The sequence below is a fragment of the Octopus sinensis genome, linkage group LG4 (genome assembly GCF_006345805.1).
Source record: "Octopus sinensis linkage group LG4, ASM634580v1, whole genome shotgun sequence".
Lineage (NCBI taxonomy): Eukaryota > Metazoa > Mollusca > Cephalopoda > Octopoda > Octopodidae > Octopus > Octopus sinensis.
Genome location: NC_043000.1, coordinates 85383125 through 85409529, shown reverse-complemented (window position 1 = coordinate 85409529; position 26405 = coordinate 85383125). Strand labels below are relative to the sequence as shown.

Here is a 26405-nt window from a genome sequence, read left to right as displayed (position 1 = left end):
TGGCACATAAAAGCACCATCCGTTCGTGTCCGTTGCCAGCCTCGCCTGGCCCCCGTGCCGGTGGCACGTAAAATCACCATCCGCTCGTGGCCGTTTGCCAGCTCTGTCTGGCACCTGTGTGGGTGGCACGTAAAAAGCACCCACTACACTCATGGAGTGGTTGGCGTTAGGAAGGGCATCCAGCTGTAGAAACACTGCCAGATCTGACTGGGCCTGATGAAGCCTTCCGGCTTCACAGACCCCAGCTGAACCGTCCAACCCATGCTAGCATGGAAAACGGACGCTAAATGATGATGATGATGATGATGATATATATATATATGTAAATACATTACAGAGAAAAGCATTTCAGCATTTCATATGTTAGCTTTTTAAATCAGCTTACAATCTGAGAGACTACTAATTTTTACACGGCACACTAATATTTATATGCAGTTATGTTGTTTTCAATATTCAAATGGCTGAACGCTTACAGAATTAGGTCACTCAGTTGATTGATTTCTTTGCTCATTGATTTTATTATTATTATTAAGATAGCGAGCTGGCAGAATTGTGAGAGTGTCAGAAAAAATGCTCAGCAGTATTCTTGAGCTCAAATCCCACCGAGGTCAACTTTGCCTTTCATTCCTTACAAGGTTGATTAAAGAAGTACCAGTTACTTACTGGGATTGATGTACTCAACTAACCTCCTCCCTCAAAATTGCTAGCCTTATACCAAAATTTGAATCAATTATTATTAGTAAGAGTGGCACAAACCATCAAAGTGACACTGGAATAAAATATACGAAGCCCAATATACCCATCGTGACTACCTGTCTAAGGGTACAATGCATCACAACACGTACATTATATGGTGACCTCATATCAAGATAAACAGTACATGACCTTGCAGGTGAGGATCAGAATTTTCTTCAGGTTGAGTAGCCCATTCCACTCAAAAGATCCCTGAATAAGGGTTGTTTAAGGGTGATGAACACACCACCCATGTTTCCAGTGATGAATTATTGAAACCCCAGCATTTCGTCAGGCTATACATTCTGAGTTGAAATTCCACCAGAGTCAACTTCACCTTTCATCTTTTGGGGAGTCGATAAAATAATTACCAGTCAAGCTCTTGGGTTGATGTAACTAACTCACCCACTTTCCCAAAATTTCAGGGGTCTTGTGTCTATAGTAGAAAGGATTATTATTATTGTTATTATTATTATTATACATTCTGAGTTAAAATCCCACCAAGATATATTTTACCTTTCATCCTCTGGGTTTCAATAAAATAAATATTAAGTAACAAATGCTGAAATCGAGACAATCCGTTCCCTCGCTCCTTATATTTGAGTTAGAAGTCATTATTAATAAAATAAGATGATCTAGGTCACTTGTGTAACCAGGTTTAGATTTTAGTGTCAATTTGCGATAAGTTTTGCACTGTGCTGGCATGACCAATTGCAGTCAAGGGAAATATTTTATTTCCAAATCCACGAATCATAGTTTTATATTTCAGTTATATATCGAATAATTTAATATTGAATAATAACTAATTCAATATTTGAGGCCTTGAAAAGCCTCATATTTGTTGTATCTTTTCCATATTAACTGGAGATAGATTATGTAGTGGTTATTCATATGAAAAATACAATTGAAATAGGGACATTATACTTGATGCACTGAGTGGGGAAAAAAACAATATGATTAATTGATAATTCTTATATGGTAACGAGAAGAGAAATTTAGTTCAACGATTAATGTTATTTTAATCTGATTGTGGCAAATTACAAGTGACAGCTCAACTTCAGACATGTTTCAAGCTTACAGGTTCTCGTTAGTGAAGGATCACCTTTGTACTTGCTAAGTTATTGATAAGAAAATTGCTATATTGCTGTAGGCATCTAAAATTAAATGATTGAGAGGAATTTTTCAGAGACACCAGATGAACAAAAAAAAAAGGTTATATTAGTGTTGGTGGTGGTGGTGGTAGTAGTGGCTAAGGCCTGCAAGAGAAATTCTGCTAGGTGGAAGGAGGGTTTTTTCCAGGCTCCACCTTGGAAGAGAGTGGGACCTTCATCCATCTGAAATTCAAGTTTTCTTTTCTTGGATTTATGGGTCCTGGATAGATGTACTGGCTGAAGACCATCCAACTCATATGCATCCTGGTGGTGGTGCCAGTCAACCTTCCAACTGAACCAAGGAAATTATGATGCTCACTTTGATTTTTCAAATTGTTGATTTTATGTGTTAGTCACAATTCCTGACAGAAGTATCACAATTTTTTGTTGATGAGGTGGGATCTTAACTCAGAATATACAGAGCTGGAATAAATACAACAAAACATCCTTTCCAACCATCTAACAGTTCTGCCAATCCATTACCCTGACAAAATTGATCTCAGCAGGATTTGAACTCAGAGCATTTTATTCAGCATTCTAACAACTCTTCCAATTCACCAATAACCCCACCAAATTAAGTAGTAATTAAAATATTTGTCATTTAACTAACGTTTTCTTTTCCTCATCACATAAGTATTAATTTGATTCCTCACCCATCAATCATATGATGGCACTAACTTCATTTATATGGTTTTTATTTTATTATATTGATTTCATTTTTAGCATTAACACTAATTTAAGTGCAGCTACCAATAAAATAAAGAGCAATGACTAATTCTACATAATTAATTCTATATAATTCCAGTTATCTATCCTAAGTATTTTCTTTTAAAATGTATTCATTTACCTGATTTACATGCAGCAAAACTACTTCAGATCCAATAACAACTAATTTCTTACAAAACTCAGGTGAGGCCCACAATGAAGGCATTGTTTTCATATCAAGAACAGTGCTGCTGCTATATGCAAAGATTTTCTAGACTCGCAATGGAGTATTATGATGACTCTCACATCTAGGATGTATGCTGCTATATGTATAGCCATCCTAGATCACAAGCAAAGAAAGCTAGTTTATTGATTGGTATGGAATCACTCACTACAATGGACTTTGCACCTCATAGCTGGCAGGTCCCACATCACTTCCACTCATCCATATCACCTGCACTTCCTTGTATTCCTATCCAACCCCACACTAAACATTATGTTCAATCTTTCCTTCCCAAGAGATTAGTTGTCCGGAATTCTAGGTCTCTATTTTCTTGCACAGTTCAAGTGGAAACTTAACAGTATTGATCTCACCAGTCCCAGAGGATTTACAAAAGGTATGAGCACAGCTTCTCCCTCCAGATCAAACTAATTAAAAAAGTGCATAAAGTGATAGGAAATTTAAAATTTTGTCTAGATATTCAATTTATTGCAAATCTTTACATCCAGCCCAAGTCCATCACCTGATCCTTGGGTGGCTGTAGAGTTCACTCAGTTGCAAGCACACAGCCCAGACATGGTCTTTTCTACCTCACCCATGTTTGCCTGTAGATGTTCAAGATGAATATTAACATCAATTTTGAGTACAGTCCTTTCTCTCCTGATCAAATTATTAAACAGCTTTAATCTTCAAAGATCATTCTTATTTGAAACTCATTTTCCAGAATTCATTCTAAATGCCCAAACCAAGTTTAGTTCCAAGAGTTGCAACATAATATTTAATAGTACTATCTACTTCCATCTTTAATGCCTGTTATATTATGATAATGATGATGGGAGTGGTTAGTGCTCCCAGTTAACTCAATTCCTAGACTTAGAAGAGCTGTAAAACATAATTATTTTCTTTTCTTAGATTATACAGAAGAAAATGGAACTTAAATAACTGCAAAGACAGGTAGCTAGTTTCCAGATGACATTAATTTATTCATTTTAAGGTTCAGATATTAAAACCTCAACTTTCACATGTTCAACCACTGAGTTATTTTATAGGGTTTGAAAACTAAAGATTTCTCTTTCTTTGGTTTTGTTTCAATGAACACTACTATTAGGAAAAGATTTGCACACTAACAATAAGCTATGTTATAACCTGGAAAACAGCAATCATGCATGAATACTTGACATAATTTGAAGCAAACTCTCCTCTCATTCATATGCATAGACATCTAGTGATATTTTGTTATGTTCTTATCTGAATTTGCCTTTTTGTCACTCGATAGCAGGTTTCAAATTAAATAAACTATGAAACTGCAAGTTGAAACTCTGACAATAATGGACAAAACAATGTATGAAAATAAAGAAAAAATACAATTGCCTTACAACTAACCTTTATTTTTTTTAGAAACATAATTTACTTCAAGCATTTTTTTGCAAACCGTGGCTAAAGTGATTTGACAACTGACAGCTCAGGAAATTTCATTCTATGAAACAAGTTGTACAGCCATTCTACCTCCATCTGATGACACTATTTTTTAAAATTCTTAGGTACTTCAACTCCAGCTTTGCTTTTTCTCCATTCAATTTTCTAATTTGAAGAAAACTTTGGAATATCTAAAACAGCGGATCAACTAACTCATCGTTTTTCTAAAGCATGGTGGTTTACTTTATTTTTTCACAGTCAATGTAAAACATCAACAGAATTCTAAAATCGATTTCTCGTTAACAATATTGATAGCGATTTGGTTACACAAAAGGTTATTTTAAGATTAAATGGAAAAAAGAATCTGAGTGAAAAGATTATTAAAAAATGGAGGCTACTTTCTTTAAAATAAAAAAAAATGCCGAAGCTAGCTGATAGAGGAAATTATGTAAGAAAGAAAGGTAGATGAAAGGTTAAGTTGGGTCAATATTGATAACCGTACAAATAGCTTGTCAGGTAATTTAGGAAATGAGTTAAGAAGAATTAGAAAGAATCGACGCATGCTCAGTTGGGCTTGTCTTTCATCCGAGTGCATGCTGGGAGTAACAGAATCTGCCGCCGCACTTCCAAAATGGCAGATCATGACTAAATCGAGAAGAGCTTGGGGGAAAGAAAGCTGTTGGTACTTTATTCGCATACATTTGTTATAAAAAGGTGGGTCCAACACGTGCGTACACTCATAATTGAACGTGTATCAGCTCTGTTTTGTTTTGTCTTTATTTCGTACTTCATCACAAAACACACAAACTTCGTGCGACTACTCGAAAATCAAAATATATATATATATCCTAATGTATATATATATCTATTTATATCTGTATGTTTAAGTATGTGCTGATATTGGAGATAGTGAATTTATCGAACAGTCGATAAACAATGTATGACTGTTAAGTTTTGTATTTCTCATTTCTTTCTTATTCCTAAGTTTTGTTTTTGTTTTACCTTTAACTTCTATGATACTAACATTGGAAATGCAGACGAATGCCTGTCACACTTGGATGTGTGTTTTTGACATTGACTTTATTATTACTTCAACTTCAACATTTGTAAATCTACCAGCTGCCCCATTTGTTTATTTCTTATTCATTATATTCGCGGTTTAATTTTTTAAAAACCATAATTTATTGTATAATAAATGTATATGAAAAAGTTTAAAATTTCTTTAGCCGTAGCAATTCATACTATTTATATCGTTTTTTCGTCCTGCTTATTTTATTGGTTCTTAATACTTTTGTAGAATGTTACCATTCCTTAGTCTTCTTCACTTGCAGCAATCCACATGCTGACAATATTACCACACAGTGACACCTCTTTATTTTGACGCACTCTTCCTTCCATACACATGCAGTCTCACCGATAAACATTCTCTCGCCAACACACACCCCTAGTTACAAAAAGTAAAATGTAATGTACACATTTGTACACTTGATAGGTGCAGTTCTCTGTAGGATAGATAGTTCATCGGACTACTAGGTCGCAGTTGGCTGTGTGTACACACACACACATTGTTTGTATTCTCTACCTCAATACACACGGAATGTGATTGACACAGTTTTGTCATATATATATATATATATATATTAATCCCTTTAATTTCGTAGAAGAAAATATCTGACAACTTACCATGAACTGCCTAATTCTTAAATGTCTATAAACAAACACTGTACATTGTTTTTAGTAGACAGTATCATGTATATCCTTGAAAACTAATACGATTTGATGGCATTCGCTTGTGTTTTGTTCAGTTTACAGATCTGTACTGCAAATAATAAATAATTTTGCCAAATAATTCCACCTAATGTAAATAGTCACATGTTAAAACAATACCACCCTCCCTAACAATGTCTGTAAATACTTTCTTTGTAAAACTTGACATTTACCCGGTCTATTTGGTTATAATCCATAATTATTAATCCTCATTTTACTGTTTTTAAACTTAACTTTCGTAAACCTTGTAAAAAAAACTTTTCTTTTTTGTAAAATGTTATGTAAATTCATCTTGTTTTTAACTGGCAAATAACCGAGGTTTCTTAGTTTTGTATTTACTGATAGGCAACCTTGTTCATTGATGACTAATAATTATATATTTAAGGCTAGACTTTCGTTGGAATGCACAGGAGATGATGTATGTGGTTGGATATTTTACTTTTACGTGTCTTTTATCCATTATCTACGAGATTTTGTTTTTATCCTTCTCAGATCTCCAGAGTGATGGATGGATGGATATTAAATGGTTGGTTCTACACCATAAGCACCGTTCTAGTGTTACGTGGAGATACTAGTGAAAAGCACTTCATTGGACCAGTGACAATAGGGTTTATTTCATACACATACACACCCATCCTCTTTATTGAATGATCTGTCTATTTATCAGTGTTTCACTTACCAAAAATGCTCACCACGTTTTCTTAGGTTTACACAACGACACACCATACTGGACAGTCTTTTAACTAAGACACTTTTTTTGCACTTCTACGAACTAAGCCTCTTTTTAGTATGACTCAGTATTTTTTAAATACTAATTAAACCTCTATTTGCGTCTTTTGTCTTTCCTCTCTCTCTCTCTGATTTCTTCCGTTCCCCCCCTCTCTCTCCGCCCACCTCCATTTATTCTTTCTCTCTTTATTTTTAACCCAACCTCACTTCATCTTTCTATCTTTCTCTTTTATGAAGATTGTCGTATTAGCTCCAGAGCGTGTCTCAATCTTACCGATCTTTTTTTTTTTTTTTTTTTTTTTTTTGCTTATGTAATCATGCTCTCAAATTCTTCTAACGGTAGAATTGGTTTCTCAATTTTTCCAACGCGTTTCTTTTATTGTGAACGCAGCTCATTCTCTCTTTCTTTCTCTCTGAAATGTCTGTTGCAGCACCATTTTCTTACCCGACGTTTCTTCTACACGCTGTTTATTGAAGACTAAATCCCGAGTTAGTCTAGTTTCTATTCCCTGAGGTAATCGAACTTTTATTTTATCGATTAGGTTGTCTGGTGTTATGCAATCCAAGTTTTCAATTCTTTAGTTTTGTCTTTAATCTGTTTGCGTTTCTACGTTGTCCTCTGTTTTCTTTTTGTTTCCTTACCAAACATTAAATAATAGAAGCAGCAAATATATATAAAAGAAAAACAGCAAACTAAAAAAAGCCTGGTTTTCTAGCGTCGATACTCTTAAGAATTTGAAAGTAAATTGGGAGTGTTGTGTCCTTTATCAGTTTATGCTCTGTTTCTCTCTCAAAATCTATCTTCATTTGTTTTGTTTTTGCTTGAAAATACAATTCTAAAGTCAGGAATTTGAGGGAGGTCCGTTGAAAGAGGTTTACTTCGTAAAAGGCTGTTGAATAAGAGAACTTTCAAATATCTTCTCTGTACACATTTAAACATCATAGTTTAGATTTATATGTGTGTGTTTATACAGACGTAATTAAAGAAAAATTCTTTCTATAAATTGTATAGTTATTTATATGTATATTATGATAGCCCATTCATGAACTAGAATCTTGTTTGAAACCACAAATTTGTTAAACCCATTCAGCTGAATTATTATACCTTGAAATATAAATTTCTATGAACAATCTCTGTTTATTTAACTTTTAATGACCATTTGGTAATTTTTCCTTCAATAGCCTTGTTTCTTTTGTAATTGTGAACTACTTTTCCTAATATTTTATTTTTTTAAACATATTTTTAAATAGAGGAGACTTCAGGTTGTTTTCCTGAAATTCAAATAAAATCTGTAACTTTTCCACACACTAAGTAAGCCTTATGAGGTGATTTTTATGCTATTTCAGTAAACAAGTTTCACACCAAGTCATAAAAATATCCAACTAAATGACTTGTGCTGGAGGTCATTTAGCTTAAGGTTAGTCATTTAATAGTTGTCTTTAAGCAACAGGTTTTTGTTTCAAGTGAAAGCTATTATTTGCATGGAATACTTAATTTTTTTCTTTTTTGTTCTTGTAGCAAACAAAAATTTTGTATTATAATGAAAATGTTGCTTTTTGAACATTTTTTTATATTGGTTTCATTTGTGTTAAAAATTAGGCAATCATCTATAAAGATATTTATTTTGTGGAACTAAACTCTGTTCATTTTATAGCTTTGATATTCAGCACTCAACACAAGTGGATCCCTGTATGTAGGGGTGAAGGAAATATAAGTTAAACTTGTACATCATTTCATAGACTAAATACCATATGTTTGAATGACAGTATATTTATACATAAATAGTGCAGAAAAGGTGGACGAAGGTATTAGCACACTCTGTATAAATATTTGATAAAAATAGCTCGACCTAAGTGAGTAGAGTGGTGGGTTTACTGGATGGCATTTAGACATACTAATTTATAATAATGGACATTTAAAGATTCTCTTTTCTTTGTATTGATGTTGTATTTTGTCTTATACTGTGTAATTAGTTAAAATAATTGTCAATGGTTTTTTTTATTTTTCATATTCTAGAATTTTATATACCAAATAATCTTTTCATAATCCTTTTGTGCAAGGATTAATTTTAACATGAAATTTTGTACTTCTGAGAAAATTTACCAACCTATTGAGAGCTGTTGTAATTTCAGTTGATCTGTTTTCCCCTTTGCAATAGTAATTTTTCTTCCATTACTAAAGCAGTTTAACTAGCTTTACTTTTTTTTTTTAATTACCATATTCAAATCAGATATTACACTTCAAGTGATCGACTATTGTAATTTTTATATTTTACAAGTTGAAAAACTATATTTTTGAATGCTTATTATTCTTTAAAGATGCCATATTTTTGGAGTTATTTCTAACTACTTGATTCTGTTACTTTTTTTTATTATCTACATTTGGTTAACTGGTTCTAGAATACTCAAACTATTACTATTGATATTTTACTCTTTTCTAATTTAGTAAACCTGAAGATTTCCTGAGCTGTATTGATTCAATGAGTTGCTATATATTTTTACCATATCTCATCAAAGAGTTCTAATCTATTAGCTCCTTTATAATTATTCTGTCTTCATCCTGTCTATATCACATGTACTAACATAATTTTCACCTAACATGTGTCATCCATTCACATAATACCATAGTTGTCTCTTAGTTATATTAGCCAATACTTTAGTTACTGTGCTGCTTTATTAATTGTTCCCTCAAGTTCACATCATACTTATTCCTCCCCAGTTGAATTCATCCATTTGTGTGAAATGGTCATACATTAACACAATTCTATATAATCTGGTTTTTCATTACTAATAGCACAGTAATTCTTCAAACTTTCTGACTCTTCAAAGTTTAGAGACGATTTTATCACAAACTCCATCTTCATAATTATCAGTTTAGGAACAGGGCTTGTCTATTAATTCACAGGAACCAATATCAGTGTAATATGTTTATTTCTAGGTTTATTGTTAATCCTTATATGTTAATGACATTTAATTGTTACATTGAGTTCTATGTTTTAAGTGCTCCTGCTATTAACCAGTTTCTTATATTTTGTTATAGTTTTTTAGCTGCACCTGCTATTAGCTTTTAATATTTTGTCATGGTCACTATTTCAGTTATTTTTCTTGGAGCTATTTTTGTTGCAAATTTCCAACACAGCTTCGGAGCTGATGACTTGATGAGAAACCAAGTTGTTTGATACACCCATTTATATCTTAAATTGCATATTACTTATCCCAACTTTAATTTTAGATTCCTTCTACAATGTCTGAAATGTTTTTACAAGTCAGTTGCCCATATTTAGCCATTCCATTGACCACCAGACTGCAGATTGTGGGTCATTGTTCAAAGCATTTCCTTGCTCAACAAACGAAGGTAGTTGTTTGTTCTTTCTTACTGGAATATTGTATTTGTTCTAAAAACTCAAATTCTTGTTGTTTGTAGTCTCAACTAGCTTTGTTATGGCTTTTTACTTCCTTCATGGATTGTTTAGCTTCTTAGTAAGCTTAAATTTGAACTATGTATCTGTGTGTGAATTATTTCATGTATTATTTTAACATTATCTCACGGTTCTCTCTCCATCTCTCTTGTCAATATTAGAAAGGGACATAAAACGAAACTTTTATTATATACACATCACTCTACTCCTGTTTGTTACAGTTCTCCAGGCTGTATCACAGGAGTTTAAGATGTCTGTGGAATCTTCTCTATAACAATGATGTAATTTATAGAAAAGTAGCTTGTAGGAATGCAACATAGTGTATTCAGTTTAAAATATGGGTACACAAGAGATGCAGTGAGATCATAGGCAGGCTGATAGAGAAGCATTTAGGTGTGCATGAGTAGTTAGCAATAAGGGACCCATAGAATTATTTTTCCTAAATGTTCAGAGGGCTCCCTAGTAGTAGTTGATATTTTATGTTAACTAAGTGACCTAAGTGATACTTGAGTAGTGTGTGCCAGAGCATACTAGTTAGAATAAGAATAGTTAGGAAAAGTTCAGCAAGCTATTACCTTTGCTAATAATTGATAGTATATGGTGCCTTATGTGTGAAATGCGATTTTGCTTGGTGGTGAAACAGTTAGTGAATGTGGAAAATAATATGAAAGCTGGAAAGAAACGAAGTATATTTAATAGGTGTAGGTATGCTATGTGGTTTAAATATTTGCTTACTAACCATATGGTCTTGGGTTCAGCTTCACTGTGTGGAATCTTGATGAAGTGTCTACTATAGCCCCAGGATAACCAAAACCTTGTGAGTGCATTTGGTAGAGGGAAACAAAAAGAAGCCTGTCTTGTGTGTGTGTATACCTTTGACATCACATGATGGTTGTAACAAGCATTGTCTTCATAGAAGTGAGGATGTCGATGCCCACTCTTCAGTGTAAGGCATTTCTGGCCATGGGAAGTATTATCTTATTTGGAAACAAGTGAGGTTTGTCAGCAGGATGGGCATCCAATTGTAGAAAATCTACCTCATTAAGTTCCATCTGATACATGCAAGCATGGGAAACTGGATACAAAATGTTGTTGAAGGAATGAAATGAGCTATATGAAAACAGGAAAAAACTGAGGCAAGCATATTCTATTGGATTTGTAAGTGTTGGCGAATATAAGAGAAAACTGAATGTGAAAGGAATTTAGACATAGTGTAGAGATTGTGTAGACATGTTATACATAAAGAGGCTAACTGTTGAGTAAAGAAGGTGATCCAAATTGAAGGATGTGTGTATGTTTGTGTGCTTGCTTTTATGAAAGTAGCAGTATATGAGCATTGATGTTAGTTTTCCTGTCAACAAATCATCCACTCGCTTTGCACCGTCAAAGCCTTGTGGAATGAGAGATCCCTTACTTGCAAAACTGATTAGGGTTGACAGCAGGAAGTGCATCTGTGTAACCTAGAGAAAAACAGAATGTGAACTATCAAAATTCAATGTTGAGAACCAGTAATTTTTCCATGCTTACATAAGTTGCATAATCTGTTTTAATTTGTTCTGTGTTGGCCTGGTGTCAGCTAAAACCATAAAATCCTTCCTGCTCTGAATACTGCCATTCACCTACTTATAGAAACTTTCCTATTAAATCATAAATCTATTCTTGTCATTTTATTTTTTCATTCAGTGTTCTTTTTCTGATAGACTAGTTACAATATTTAGTAAGTTGAAATCTGATTTACAAAGATCAGGTGTTACTTTGTGAAAGTAGGAGTTTTTAGGAACTTCCTCTATAATTGTTTGTTATCAGCCTAATCCACTTCAATGTATTGGGTTGTCCAGAAAGTTTGTGCCGATTTTTGAAAGGAAAGAGAAAGGTCAATAAATACTTGTCATTACATTTTTAATCAACCAAATATGAATTATTTTGTTGCACAATGAGTCTCCATCTTTCCTTTAACTTGAAAATAACCTTCCCAGAATTGAGATGGTTTCATGGCAAAGAATCCATCCAGTTATCTTTTTACATCATCCAAGGAATTGAAATTTTTACCATTAAGGCTATTCTGCAGAGACCTGAATAAGTGGAAATCCGAAGGAGCAATATCTGGTGAATATGGAGGGTGGGATAACACATCCCAGCTGAGCTGCAGCAATTTTTGTCTGGTTCCCAAAGAAACGTACGGTCTTGCATTATCATTATCATGTTGGAAAACAACATCCTTCCTGTTGGCCAATTCTGGACGTTTCTCTTGAATTGCTGCTTTTAACACGTCCAGTTGTATGCAGTAGTTCTCAGAATTAATTGTCTGGTTACTTGGGAGAAGCTCATGGTACAGAATTCCTTTCCAATCCCACCAGACACAAAGCAAGACTTTTTTAGGGTGAAGACCCACTTTTGGGTTGGCTAAGGGTGGCTCATGTTGCTTTCTCCAGGATCGCTTTCATTGAACATTTCTGTAGATAATCCATTTCTCATCACCTGTCACAATTTGCTTTAAAAATGGTGCATTTTCATTCTGTTTATAAAGTGAATCACAGATGGAAATGCGATCCAAAAGGTTCTTCTCACTCAACTCATGTGATACCCAAGCTCTACCAGGTACTCATGAATGATGGATTTTGATAGGTTGAGGCTTTCTGCCAATTCTCAGGTTGTGTAATGTGGGTTATTCTCAATGACTTGATTTGGTCATCATCTGTAGTGGATGGTCTGCCTGATCGCTCTTTATCAATAAGGCTACAATCTCCAGCTTGGAACCTTGCGAACCACTTCCGTACAGTTCTTTCGGATAAAGAAACACCACCATAAACTGCGCATATTTCTTTGGTTGCTTGTGGGGCATTTTTCCCTTTACGGAAAAAGAAAAGCATCAAGTGCCGAAAATGAACTTTCTTATCTTCCATTTTAAAGGGTTACAGAATTAACACAGGGTATAGGAACATAAACCTTCTTCCATGAAAAGATAATTTAAACTGTGCTCTAAATGGAGGTGTAGTCAAATCCTATTTTATGGACTTAACCATGTTCTAAAATAAGTTGAAAGGTAAGCTACTATAAATCAGCATGAACTTTCCGGACAACCCAATATTTAAATGTAACTCTCTTCTGTTAAATGAAAATATATTTTAAAGATAAATTTATATACCTTCTTTATTTTGTAAGTAATTGTTACAGGATTTATAGAAACAATGTCTTAATAATTTAATATCATGCATAGTGAAGAACAAATTTTTGTGTGTACCAAATGGAAGTAAGGAAGGAGGTTTGTCTATTACTTGGACTCTTAGATGGATAATGTAGCAGGCATGACTATAAGGTTAACAAGTATGTTTTTGCAACAACTGGAATTTGGTTTGCAGAAGCCTGTTGTATGTATGTGTGTGTGTATATATATATATATATATATATTAGTATATCTGTTTTCGATATATATTGGTAAAGTATGTAAACATGAGAAAACTAAAAAAAAAACATACTATATAAATGAAGTTCTTTCTGATATTTGTTCAGCACTGAGACATTCTCTTGTCACTCTCACCATCAGAGATGCTGCAAATCAGTGATTGGCCTCTTGGAAATAATAGCTACAAATTGCAATATGAAATTTAAAAATTTGTATAAATTTCCAAGTAATCATTTAAAGTCCATTTTTCCATGCTTGCATTAATTGGTTGGAATTTATCAAGGCACATTTTCTAAGGTAGACGTACTTCCTGTTTGCCAACCCTCACCTGTTAGAAACAGTTGAGGATCATATATTTCCTATGGCTAGACATGTTTTTCACAGAAGACAGGAAACAAACATCAGTTCTATGATGGTGATGCTTATTTATAACTATCGTGCTATCAAGACTCGGATATACATACTTGCATGATGGGCTTTCTTTTTCTCTCTACAGAATCTATGCACAAAGCTTTGGTTCAATCTGGGGCTATAATAGATGCCCTATGTTCCATGTGGAACTGAAGACCATATGATTGGGGAGCAATCTTCTCAACTGCACAGCCATGCCTGCATTTAGATATATTTGTAAATATCAACTGCCCTTATAGAGACTCGGTTCCTTTTTAAAGTTAAAGTTGATTTAAATAGCATAACTGTTGTTGCTACATCTCTCCCTGCATAGTCAGTTCTGATTAACCCTTTCATTACCAACCTGGCTGAAACTGGCTCTGGCTTTGTAGTACAAATATCTTGTTTTCATAAGTTTTGAATTAAAATCTTCCACCAAACCTTATTCATAATTTATGCTCCTAACACCAGCTTAATGATAACCAAGTTATTTTACTAAATTCTTTGTTATATCTAAAATAATTGAGAGAAACACAGAGCATCTCAAAATAAATACAGTAACGAAAGGGTTAACTATGGTGAAAATGTGTTGGAGGCGACCAGCTTGTCTTTTTTTTCCAATTAAGCACCATATTATACAATCTGTTCTTATTTAAAATGGTAGGGAATGTGATTTGATTGATACCAGTGTGCTATATTTGGCAGTTTGAGTGGCCATGCACATGCTCCTTTGTTGGTTGTTGTGTGTGCCTGATTTCAAAATCATATTTATAATTTAATGTCCATGTTCCATACATGAGTTACAAAGTTTGACAAGATTTGATGGGCACCAAGGACTGCATGGTGCACCACTATCTTCTTTGGCATGGTTTCTATAGCTGGATATGCCCTTCCTAATGCCAACCACTTAGTAGTAGGTACTAGGTACTTTTTTCATGCCACAGCACTAGTTAGGTTACTTTGCAGCTTGCAAGACCGTTAACCGCGGGAGAGAACTCTCTGCTAGAAAGTGAAGGGTTAAAGTATGAGAGAAGAAGCCAAACCTGAAGAAGTTTCTTGCTGCAGAGAAGCTACATGGTTACTCACATTTCAGAACGGAATGTGGGACTAACTGGGATGGAGCTGGAAAGAGATAAAAATAGTGGTGATGAGTGTTGGGGTGGACCCTTGAGGTACATAGCTGATAGACCATTGGTGGAGTTGCCTTGACTAACAGATATGTAACACATGATTTGGAATATTCTAAAATTTGTACCAAGTGCCTGAAGATATATGATCTGTGTAAGAATCTCAGCACTACGGCTGTTAGTAATTAAAAATAGTTGAATATTCAACATTGTCTTTATAATCATTGAAATCTAGACTGTATAGCTAAGATGAGGCAGTAATAATAATGAAAAACCATTGTCTTTCAGGTCATTGTAAAGGAAATACTTTCCTAATGTGAAGAATAAATCCTTGCAATTAGTCATAAATCGACCTGACTAGTATATTAGTAATAGTATTCTAGTTAGTCACCATTGTTATCATTAAGAAGGTTGGCTTTATTTTTTTTTTCTTAATATGGCATAGCCTACATGAATTTACAGTGCAGTATATTAACATTCCTTTTGATTCAGTGTCATCTTATATGTAGACCACACAGGCACACTACTAGTTTTCACTTATATGTTCTTTCATATATTCTATTCAGAGTAAAGGGGATTGTCTTGCAAATATTGATTAACATATGTAATATCAATTCAATTCATCTATAGTGTTCGTTTACAAATTTTAAGTTTAACCATGTTGCTCTGCTTGAAACATCTTTTATATTTTAATGTACTCATTGACAGTTGGAAATGGTCAGATTAATTAGTTGTCTGTCTAGCATCCAAGTAGTTAAACAGTGCAATGTTTACAGTTTCAAAGTTACTTTATTCAGGGTTGCTGAATAAATTTCAGTGCATACTAGCAGCTGTAAGGATATTTTGTTAGTTTGTTTTAATCATTCAAGTCCAGCAGGCCTGGAAGCTGTAATAAATATCCAGCTCAAGTGTACTCCTCATCATTATCATCATTTAATGTTTTCCATGCTGGCATGGTTTGACATGGAGCTAGCAAGGCTGAGAACAACACCAGGTTCCATTGTCTGTTTTGGCATGGTTTATACAGCTGGATGCCCTTCCTAATGTAAACCACTTTACAGAGTGTACTGGATGTTTTTTATGTGGTACTGGCACTGACAGGGTCACCAAGTACTTTGAGAGACAAAACCCCCTCAACTGGGAGCAGAGAGTTGTATTGAGTGGGTGTAATTTTGTGCCAGTTGAGAGATTAAAGGTTTAAAGAGGGACAGATAGATGTTTTGCTATAGAGTAGATACATGAATATCCCTGTTGGGGAAAAAAAGGATAGTGAACTAGAGAGTAAGATAAAGCTATAGCGAGAGGGGTGATGGTGAAGATGTCGGTACATGACCTTGAGTGACATTTGGGGTGGTGAGAATAAGTGAGGTGATACAGAGGTTTGGACTGGGTCTGTGTGCAAGATTGAGGTGACTAGCAAATGATGTGAGAGAAATATAGGAGAGTCTTGGGGACAAGTGTTGCAGTTGATATGTGAGGGTTTTGAGGGTGATAGCTGGTAAGTGTGGTGTTAATAATGGAGAACAGCACAGGGTAGACGTGTAGATGATAGATGATTAGTGGAGACAGTAAACAAGGAAAGACAAAGGGAAGTGGTTTGAGGTGAGGAAAGAAAAATAACTGAGAAAGTCAGGGTGGGGATGTAGTATGTGCCTATTCTGCTCTCAGGTAACAGATGAAATGTATGTGGACGGAAGGTTGAGCAGAGAGGATGGAGTTGAAATTTTTTCCATTTAATGGTTATTTCAAATCACTAACAATGTTTTGTCAATTTGAACAGTGAAATAATGGTTAGATAGTTTTTGTGAAATCTTTAACTAACTCATCTTCATTCTAGTCTCTCAAGACACTTGTAAAGAAGGTCAGCTGCTATTTATAGTTGAGCTATTTTCTATCTTTAAAGAAAAAGCCCATCCTTTGTGTTTTGTCTGTGCTTTAAGAAATGTCTGTTTATGTGTGGTTTAGAAGTAATACTAGCACATTGTTAATGAAGAGACAGTATGTGAAGGACTCCAAGTTAAAATCAAATGAATAGAATGTGGGTCAGAAAAGGCCACATTGGCACATCCTGTAATTTAGTTATCGGACAGGAAGCTTCCACTGCAAGTAATATGGTTTAGTTATTGTAAAACAAATTTGTTAATTTGAATACAAATGACATGAAAAGGTGGTCTTTAGTCCTTGGTTATTGTATCAAAGAAAGGAACCCTTTTGTTTTCACATTCTCTTATAATAACTATATTTAGTGCAGTTAATATTCAGTTTAGTAGAGAGGCTTGGTGGGCAGGAAGTTTCAGGGAGATGCTATTTTGAGCATGGTGAATTGAAAGCCTGTGTAGCTTTTAAAGAACATGTTAGTTGCAGTTTTGAGATTAGGGAACATTTGGATAATGTCTTGATGAGTCAAATTAATCAGGTGACATGAAATCAGTGTAGATTATTGCAGTGAAGTTCTTTATGCTATCAGGATAATTCTGAAAATATAAAATTTTCCAAAATTTCTATGTAATATTATTAATCCTAAAAACAATTTGAGTTTGCCTGTATTACTTTATACCCAACTAATGCTATTCCATTACTAAAAATTGGTAAAGTTTATAAGCAAAATGACAAATTAGGGTGCCCATTAAATATTCTGAATAAGAACATTTTCACAGATGTTCTAATTCCTTCAGATGACTTATTACAGTTAAATGTAATTCTGCTCAGACATCTGTGCATCATACTTAATGCATATACACCATTGAAAGGCATGACGCTGTGGTTTTTGTCTGAAAGAAAATCTCATCATAGAAATAAACAATATAATTTGGAGCAAGGTGAAAATTGTCTTAACCGTGACCTATCAGACTTGTTTGGTGTGGATCTTCATTAGTACTGTGTTGTTTCTTTTGGGATTTATGAATTTAAAAGAAAATTATTTTTATAGCAATGTAATGTGTGAATAATCGATTGTTTGGATAGACTGTAAAGAGAAGTGGGTTCTCTGAACTCACGATCTGCCTTAGAATCACTCTTTCTTCACTACTGTCAGTCGTCTTTTACTAGCAAGTAAATCAATCGCTTGATTTGATTATTAGAAAATTCCTTTCCTTCTGTTGTTTTAAGTATTTTGTTGAGAGAGTGAAACTGAATAACAAGACATTTTCTTTACAGAGGTTGTTGCATTTATATGAAATTATAAAGGACCTTGTCATTCTAATTAGTAAGAAAGCTAATTTTGCATTTAAATTTATAACTGACAGAAAATATTAAGCAAAAAGTAATATATCTCCAAAATAATTAAATGCAACGAAATATATTTCCTTTAAAATCACATTTGTTTAGTGTTTTTAATATTTTGATTTAATCAGTTTTATTTATTTATTTTGTAGAAAAAAGAAATGTGCTTTGTGAATTAATGTCCTGCTAAAGTTTTACTTTCATAGGATCAATCTCTATTTCATATCTGTCTTCCAATTACTAAAACTGTCTCTCCTCTATAGTATCATACACTGCTTCTTTTAAGTAACTCTATATCTCTGTTTTCTTTTGATCCATTGTATTTCTTTTGTTTATCTTATTGTTCTGTAATTTGAATTTCTCTTGGTTCATTGAAGTCCTGCACAGCTTCTGCAACTGTTTCATTTGTAGATTTCTTCTCTCTGATAGCTATTAAAACTTATGGTTTCTTTTAACTTTCTATTTTCCTCTTTGCTGCTTCTGCTTGTTGGTATCATATCAAAACTTACCATTCAAAACCTTATTACTTCTTTTTAATTTCTGGAGATTACCATGTCTTCTGTGTAAACTGCTTTGCAGAAATTGTCACTTGTTGTACTCAAGCAAAAATTGTAAATATTCAAAGAATTTGAAATTTCCTTTTTAGATTCTGTATCTAGAATGCATTTATTTTTGCCAAGTCAGCTGTGTGAAGTCCCCAAGTCTCATATTCATAGGGTGCAGTTGCGGCCATATCTTTCACAGGTCACTTGAGACCAGTGAGATTGGCACAGTTAATGTTTCTGTTGAACAGTGGCAGCAAAAACATGGGCTTGGAGGGACCTTCAGAGTGTTGACATTTGGCAAAGGATGGGCTAGTGAAAATGGTTAATGCTAAGCCTGAATTCCTGAAAAGGGTGCATAATGTAAGTGGCAGGAAGAGGAGAGATGAGCAAGTCTGAATGGGGGATACACAAGACCTGCTTTTTTTTTGACAAGCACTATGCTAGCATCAGAAAAGTAGTGAAGAATCATGCCTGTGAGTCAGAAGTTGGGAGTGTTGACAAGCAACTTCATGGCATTCAGCTGAATGGACAATTTTTGGATGCACTCAGATATTTAAGTCTGTTGGACCCAGCCAAACTCCTATAAGTCACTTCCTCTTTTATATCAACCTGAAAAGATGGTGTCTTTAATACTGGTGGTATAACTACATTTGGTTGTGTTATTATTTAACCTTTAAGTTAACTACCATGAAATGAACTATACACATCAAAAGTATTATTACAGCTGCGACTTTCTTTTTCTTTCAAACCTACTGTATTCTATATTACAGTATCCAGTTTCATATTTTTAAATGGTATGGTATCATTTGACAAAGATTTGGCTGCTATTTTTAGTATGTTGACTCTAAAAATTCCCTCATTGACTTAAGTTATATTATCTAGTCTGTAAGGTGTTTCAGCTGTGATTGTGCTTTTTTTTTAGTTTCTATGACTACATTGTGTATTTTTTTTAAGATATTAGGCAATGATTTGATGGATATTTGACTGCTGTTTCTTTTTAAAGTTGAGAGATTGTGTAGAGGCTTCTTTAGATGTTAGCTGGCATTGCAAGATCATTTAACATAAATCAAACACTGCTAAATTGGCCTAATGCTGATGATAGCTTATTTTCTGATAAATCTAAAGCAAAAAAATTTGTTGTTGTGTCTTATGTTTTAAAACAAAAAAATTCCTAAAATTGGTTTAATTCTTTACATGGAAATTTTTGGTTATTAGTAAATTTAAATACATTACAGCAAATGTAAAAAAAATTTTTCTCAATTCACTTGCCTGAAGCTTTTGTAAATTTCTTACGATTTGCTACAATGAATTGAATACATAGAATTACAGATATGTGAAGTACAAAAACATTTCCAAGTATTGAAAGTTGGAGTATTTATACAAAGTCATACACATATTTCATGGCCCTGACCAATGGCTTGTAAGAGGGAGTGCAATTTGAATGAGATGTGGCTGCTTTTCTAGAAGGTTAACTGACTATGTTGAAGTTTCCTCATTGGCCTTGGTTAACTTGTTAGATTCTGGTGCTGGTAGCAGTGGAAGCAAGCAGGGTGGCCTCTGTCTGAACATAACAGCTGCTGTCCCTCCTCTGCTTTTATAATTGGTGTTATGCATTCAAGCTTTGAAGCTAGTGATCTAATTAATGGCAAAGCTATTTTTGGTTTGTGGAGAGACTGGGTTCTCTGGAAGTACTGGCATAATCCATGATAGATCAAGTGTATTGTTTGTACACCTTAGTGTACAAACAATACTACTTTCAAACATTCTTCCATCTTAAAAATAGATGAATATAGATAATTCAGTTTTGGATATACCAAAGTGACTACAAGAAGACCAGTAAAAAAACTCCTTTTAGTAATGTTTTATGAATTAGCAACTACTAAGAACATTTTATTTTATGATTAAATATTTTCGTGGATTTATTCTGTAAAACTATTATATTGGAGACCTCTTTGATTTGATTGGCTACTGCTTTTCTCATTTTATAGCAGTAAGCAAATGAGCCAAACCTTTCACTATTTAGATAGGTAACTTTTTCCTGCAAGAGGAATTGAACTTGCACTGCAACCCAATAAATCAGTATTTAATTTTTGTAACTCGACTATTTCCAGCTGTGAACTACACCATCTTAAAGTACTTGTTTAGAGTTAGGTGGACTCTCATTTATTGAGAGGTATGTTGGTTGGGAATACAATATAGTACTGATAAGTATTAATGTGTCAATCGATTGTCTTATAACATGTTCACTTGACCACTTGTGTTTTCATTATATATAAATAATTCTAAAGGTTAAGGTATTTATTGCCTTTATTTTCTGAATTTAAATCCCACTGAGATCACTTTGCAGCAGGTTTTTAGATGCCATCTATTTAATATAGGTAGACAGGAAATCAAAGAAATTTTACTAAAATATACAGGGTGCACTAGACAGCTGAGAACAGAGCAAGAAAAAACCCCCCACATCAAATATGTGTGTGTGTGTGTACATATACCCCCTTCCTCAGAAAAATGGTGCACATGTTCAATTAAATAAAATCCTCTGGTATATTGGGTCCTGCCAAACCTTTCCAGCATTTTTCCTTATTTCATTAATTTTTACAATGTTTATGAGAATCTCTCTAATATAAAAAGTTTGAAGTTTGGATGCAGGCAAGCTGTGTTTTTAAGAAGTTCATTTCACAGCAGCATAGTTCTTGGTTTGATCCCATGTACAACATGGGATTCTATATACAGAAAATGTCAAATAGAAACTGCTGATGGGCATTGTATATATCTCCAAGTGGCTGGGATTTGTATACATCAGTGTAAATTGTATGTGGTATTTAAAGTTAAAAGGACATAACTCAAGGTAAACTTAAACATTCAATAAAATGAGTACCCAAATGGGATCTGATCTAATTGACTAAGACTCTTGAAGGGCATTCTCCAGAATGGCCACAGTCCAGAGACTGAAGCCAGTAAACAGGAGTGTGAACTCTTGTTTGTTAAGTCCTTATGTATTTATTTGTTTTTCAATATTAGTTCTCATTCTAAGTTCTTTTGGTTTTAAGCAGTGATTCGGTCATGTTAGTAGTGCATTGTTCAAAAGTACCAGTCCAGAGCACTGGATTGGCAGAACTGTAAGATTTTTTAACCTGGTGCCTTTGTGGTAGTTCCAGCTCTTTGTGTTCATAGTTTAAATCCTGGCTAGGCCTATTTGAGTGGAGCCCACTGTGTTGAAAGAATTCAGGCCAGATTTCCAGTTTGACAGTTTGAGGATACCTTTCTCCTATTAACCTAATAATCCCTGTTATATGATTGTGGCACTGTCTTCCCTTCTCCTGAACAAAAGAAAAAGAAAAAAAAAGCTAAAAATAGGTATTGATCAACTTAGAACTCTGAACTAATATTTTTTAAATATTCTATTTATTTTACTGTGTAGATCAGTGGTTCTCAACTAGGATCCATATAGCCCTTGGGGATCCATATGAGACTTTTTTGTTAAAATTTATGTGCAAGAAATTGTTTATACTTTTACAGTTCACAAAATATTTTAGCAATTCTGTTTTAATACAATTCCTAATAATATTTAATCATAAAAATATGATACAATATTTTAATCACTGCATGGCTCTGAGGTACCAATAGAATAAAATAGGAGTCAGAAGTGTCCATAGGTAAAAAATGGTTGAGAAACACTGATCTAGATAAAAACTGTTTCTGCTGCAGACCATCACTCCACTCTCAATATAAAAGTTTTTAGATATAAAAAAATATTTAAAAGAATCTTGTCAGTGACTTTTTCTTAGTTGATACTATGATTTTGTGGTGGAGAAGGAAAAAAAAAGTTGATGTTCTGGGCTTAGAGATTCTGCTGGGATTGGCTTCACCTTTCATTCCATTGAGGTTGAAAACCTAAGTGCTATTTGAGTACAAAGGTTGATTCAATAAACTAAGCCCCATCCCAACAATTTTGTTGCCATGTACTGTTGTCACAAATTATATTCTGTGTGTTTGGGTTGATAGTTATTAATTCATTTGCCATCTTCAAATTTTTATTCTCCTTGGAAATATGTGAAATTGATCTTTGTAAAATCTTTTTTAAGAAAATTAAATTTTAAAATGTTTTTCAAATATAATCTTTGTGTATACATTGATTCCATTCTGTTTAAACATTTTGCTAACCATTCATTTTACTCAGATTTTGGCAAAACTTTTCAAATACTAAATTAAGTTTTAAAAAAATTTCAAAAATAGTTATAATTATACTAATTTTAAAATTTGTTCCAATTTGCTTTTTAATACTTCAAATATAATTTTATTTTTCTATTTTTAGGGATTCTTTTCAAGACACTTATCTTGATTCCTCATTTGGCTCTTACCAACCTAAAATAATGGCGGAGGATCCAGGTCACAAAGCTATGTTATATTTCCTTGAGGTGTTGATGAACCACAGCCCTTCACCACTCAGTATTAGCCAGTTGGCTGGTCGCTTTGGCAGTCGAAATTTTACATCTGAAATGCGGCATGCTGCAGGTGGCAATGAGGCTGGGTTAAAAAAATTCCTGCTTAAATATCCTTCTCTTTTCACTGTAAATGGTAATCTTGTGTGTTTAACAGATGGTACTTGTTGGAGTAGTTCAGTAAATAACAATGTTCGTGATAGTAGTCCAGCATCATCTTCCTCAAGTTTCAGTCTTCCTGAAGTATCCATTGAAACAGAAGCCGTTCAATATTTTCGTAGCAAATTTCTTAAAAAGGGCGAAAAATGGATGGCTACCAAAAGTCTAGCTGGTCATCTGTCTCAGGCTTCTGCAGAAATCCGTGAGTGTGTTGGTCCACAGAATGAATTTGAAGACTGGTTGCATAAACATCCTTTAATTTTTGAAGTGAAAGGGGATATTGTTTGTCTTAAGGACAATATGGCTTGTAGTCCCTTAAAGTCAGAATCAGACCAGACTGATGATGACGGTAGACAGTTTGCAGGGGACCCTGGTATGCTTTCTATGCCATTGACACCTAAATTAAAAAATAGACCTCGCAGCTTAAATATAATGGATGCCAAGCCATTGAAGTCACCTGGCATATTGAGTTCCAAGTCTGGGCCTATGACAATGACTGCTAATGAATACAAAGCTGTTATGTTTCTGAAAAATATTATTGAGAAGAAAGGTGACATAAAGCTTAACAGTCTTAGTGGCCATTTTAGTCAAGCACCAGAGAGTTTGAGGAATACAATTGGATGGAGTAAAACTGAATTGGAAAAATTCTTGAGGCAGCACTCAAACATCTTTGCAATATCTGAAGATGAGACGGTGTCAGTGATTAAAAATACTCGATTAAATGTTGTAATCACTGGCAGTAAACCAACATGTCCAAATAAACCAACGATTACCAATAGAAAAGGGAAGATATATCATGTTGCTAAACTTTGGGGTATCATTGATTTAGGAAGGCATGAACATGTTTTTATTGACCGTTGCATCTTTGGCCGCCATATAGATGATTTGAATAGACTTTTGTCTGTTGGTGAAACTGTTTGCTTTGATGCTATCCCAGCTCCAAAGGGCAGTCGAGCTAGGTGGCGTGCCACTCGAGTATGGAAGGAAAATGAATCTATTGAGGATATGATTGACCGTCTTGCTGAAAGACTCCATTTGCCTTTGGATGGAAGATCCAGAGATCCTGGCACTCCTCTCGGCAACATAGACGATGAACTGAAGAAAGTAATTCCTGACTTAAACGACAACAACATCCTCAATTCACCAGTCACTGTGGGAGGTTTGAGGTATGCTTTCTTTGATGCAGCGCCTAGTGGTGCCGGTGTAGTGCCAGTTTGGAACTTCAAATCTGTGGAATTAGAAGGAATGAAAGACATAGATGATCTTGATCTAAGTGATGAGGCTGGTGGTGATGCACAGAATCCTTCTATGGTAGCTGAACGATATTACATGAATCAGTCTGTTCTTGGCGACAGTCCTCGTGATTCCAGATGCCATAATGGTGAAAAAGAACCTTTCATGAATGGACTGAGCAGCAACACCAATACAATACTTGAGAATGGAGATATGTTAAATGGGCAATCTGCTGATAAATACGGTGCTGATGTTGACTTGAGCAACGAACAAACTAATGGTAACAATAATAATTGCTGTACAAAGCAAATTGATGCATCGTGCCAGACAATTGTCACTGGGGATATTCTTGCAACACAATTCTTTCATGAAGGTATTTAGCTCTTAGTTATTCTGTATTAGCTATAGGAGTTAAGTGAAGCAGCAGGGAGGCTATGTACATTTTCTATATTCAGTTTCTAAACTCCTTACTTAGATAACTTTATGACATTTAATTTATATCATTATTTAATTTTGTCATTTTTTGTTATCTTCCTCTTAAATCTGTTTTCATTTTTTTTTTCTTTTAAAGCTATAGTTTTTAATCCAATTTCTTCCCTGCATCTGAGCTAGTACATAAGACATACATACTCTTGAAATACTCTAAGATTTGGCCTCTTTCCAATGTTTACCATTGTATCTGTGAAGGTATGGCTGATGTTTACCTGCCTTTTTGGTTTCATGTGCCTTCTAAAGACAAAAATCATCTCGTATGCTTGTTAACAACTATTACATTTTTCTTTATGAAAACAAAAGAAACAAAAAAAAATTTAAAAAATAAAATTTTTGAACTATTAAAGCCAAAAAAAAATTAAAAAAGTAAACTTTATGCACAAAATAACACTTTGATTAGCAATTTTGAAATGAAAATGTTTCGAATTTCAAAATTTGTATTTAAGATTTTATCCCTAATGAACAATTTTTTCATTTAGTGAATTGAAGAAATAAAGTTTGTTGCGAAAGTATTCGAAAGAATACTCCCTGAACACTGTTACACACATATACACACACACACACACACACACACACACAAGAAAAAAAAAAAAAAAGACCTGAAATAGCCTGCAAAAGTTAATTCCAACAATCAAAATTACTGATTTTGTAGAATCTTCTTCAAGAGGAAAAAAAAAGACTTCTTTCAACTGTCAAGAATTTTTAAAGTTGACTATATTTCATGATGGTCTTCTTGTTTGAAAAAGAGCATCATTGATATTGTAAAAGAAAACACCACATTAGCAGAATTCACCAATATGTTGATATCTTAATCTCATGGAATTTTCAAACTTCACTATTCTAGCCTGTCTACATCTTAGACAGTTTAATTTCGGTTGTTCACAATCTAAATGAATCTCAATGAAAATATTTTCGCATTTGCCAAATTATTGGGGTTTATTTTTTATTGCTTTCAAATATCCTTCCCTTCTCCCATTCTAAAACTTATGTAAATATTGTTAGTAGACAAATTTTTAATAGAAATCTATATTTCTTCTTACCTTATATTCTTCTAAGAAATTAACATCTTGTTTATACTTTAGTGTTAGTCGGTGAACTGTTTTCCATTGACAGGCTAGAGGCATCCTCAGGCATTTTATGAAGGTGCATTTGGCATAATTTCATTTGGAGATGAGGTTTTAGACTATTTCTTTCAAATAGTTTTTTTTTTTCTCTAGAGAAAGTTTCTTGTAAAGATTTTCTAAACTTCAAAT

The 26405-nt window shown here is 33.9% G+C and overlaps 1 protein-coding gene across 5 annotated transcripts; it reads left to right on the top strand.

Moving 5' to 3' along the window:
• Positions 1 to 4795: 4795 nt before the first annotated feature.
• LOC115210757 lies at positions 4796 to 25826 on the top strand. Of its 5 annotated transcripts, XM_036502213.1 has the most exons (4): positions 4821 to 4938; positions 7152 to 7234; positions 8068 to 8138; positions 23142 to 25826. In XM_036502213.1, exon 4 carries the CDS (start codon positions 23200 to 23202, stop codon positions 25039 to 25041), a length of 1842 nt encoding a protein of 613 aa, XP_036358106.1. In that variant the 5' UTR covers positions 4821 to 4938; positions 7152 to 7234; positions 8068 to 8138; positions 23142 to 23199; the 3' UTR covers positions 25042 to 25826. The 5 variants fall into 5 exon arrangements, with proteins under 5 accessions (XP_029635333.1, XP_029635332.1, XP_036358106.1 ...); XM_029779472.2 differs by lacking the exons at positions 7152 to 7234; positions 8068 to 8138 and adding an exon at positions 9953 to 10075 and having other exon boundaries at positions 4797 to 4938; XM_036502212.1 differs by lacking the exon at positions 8068 to 8138.
• The last annotated feature ends 579 nt before the right edge of the window (positions 25827 to 26405 follow it).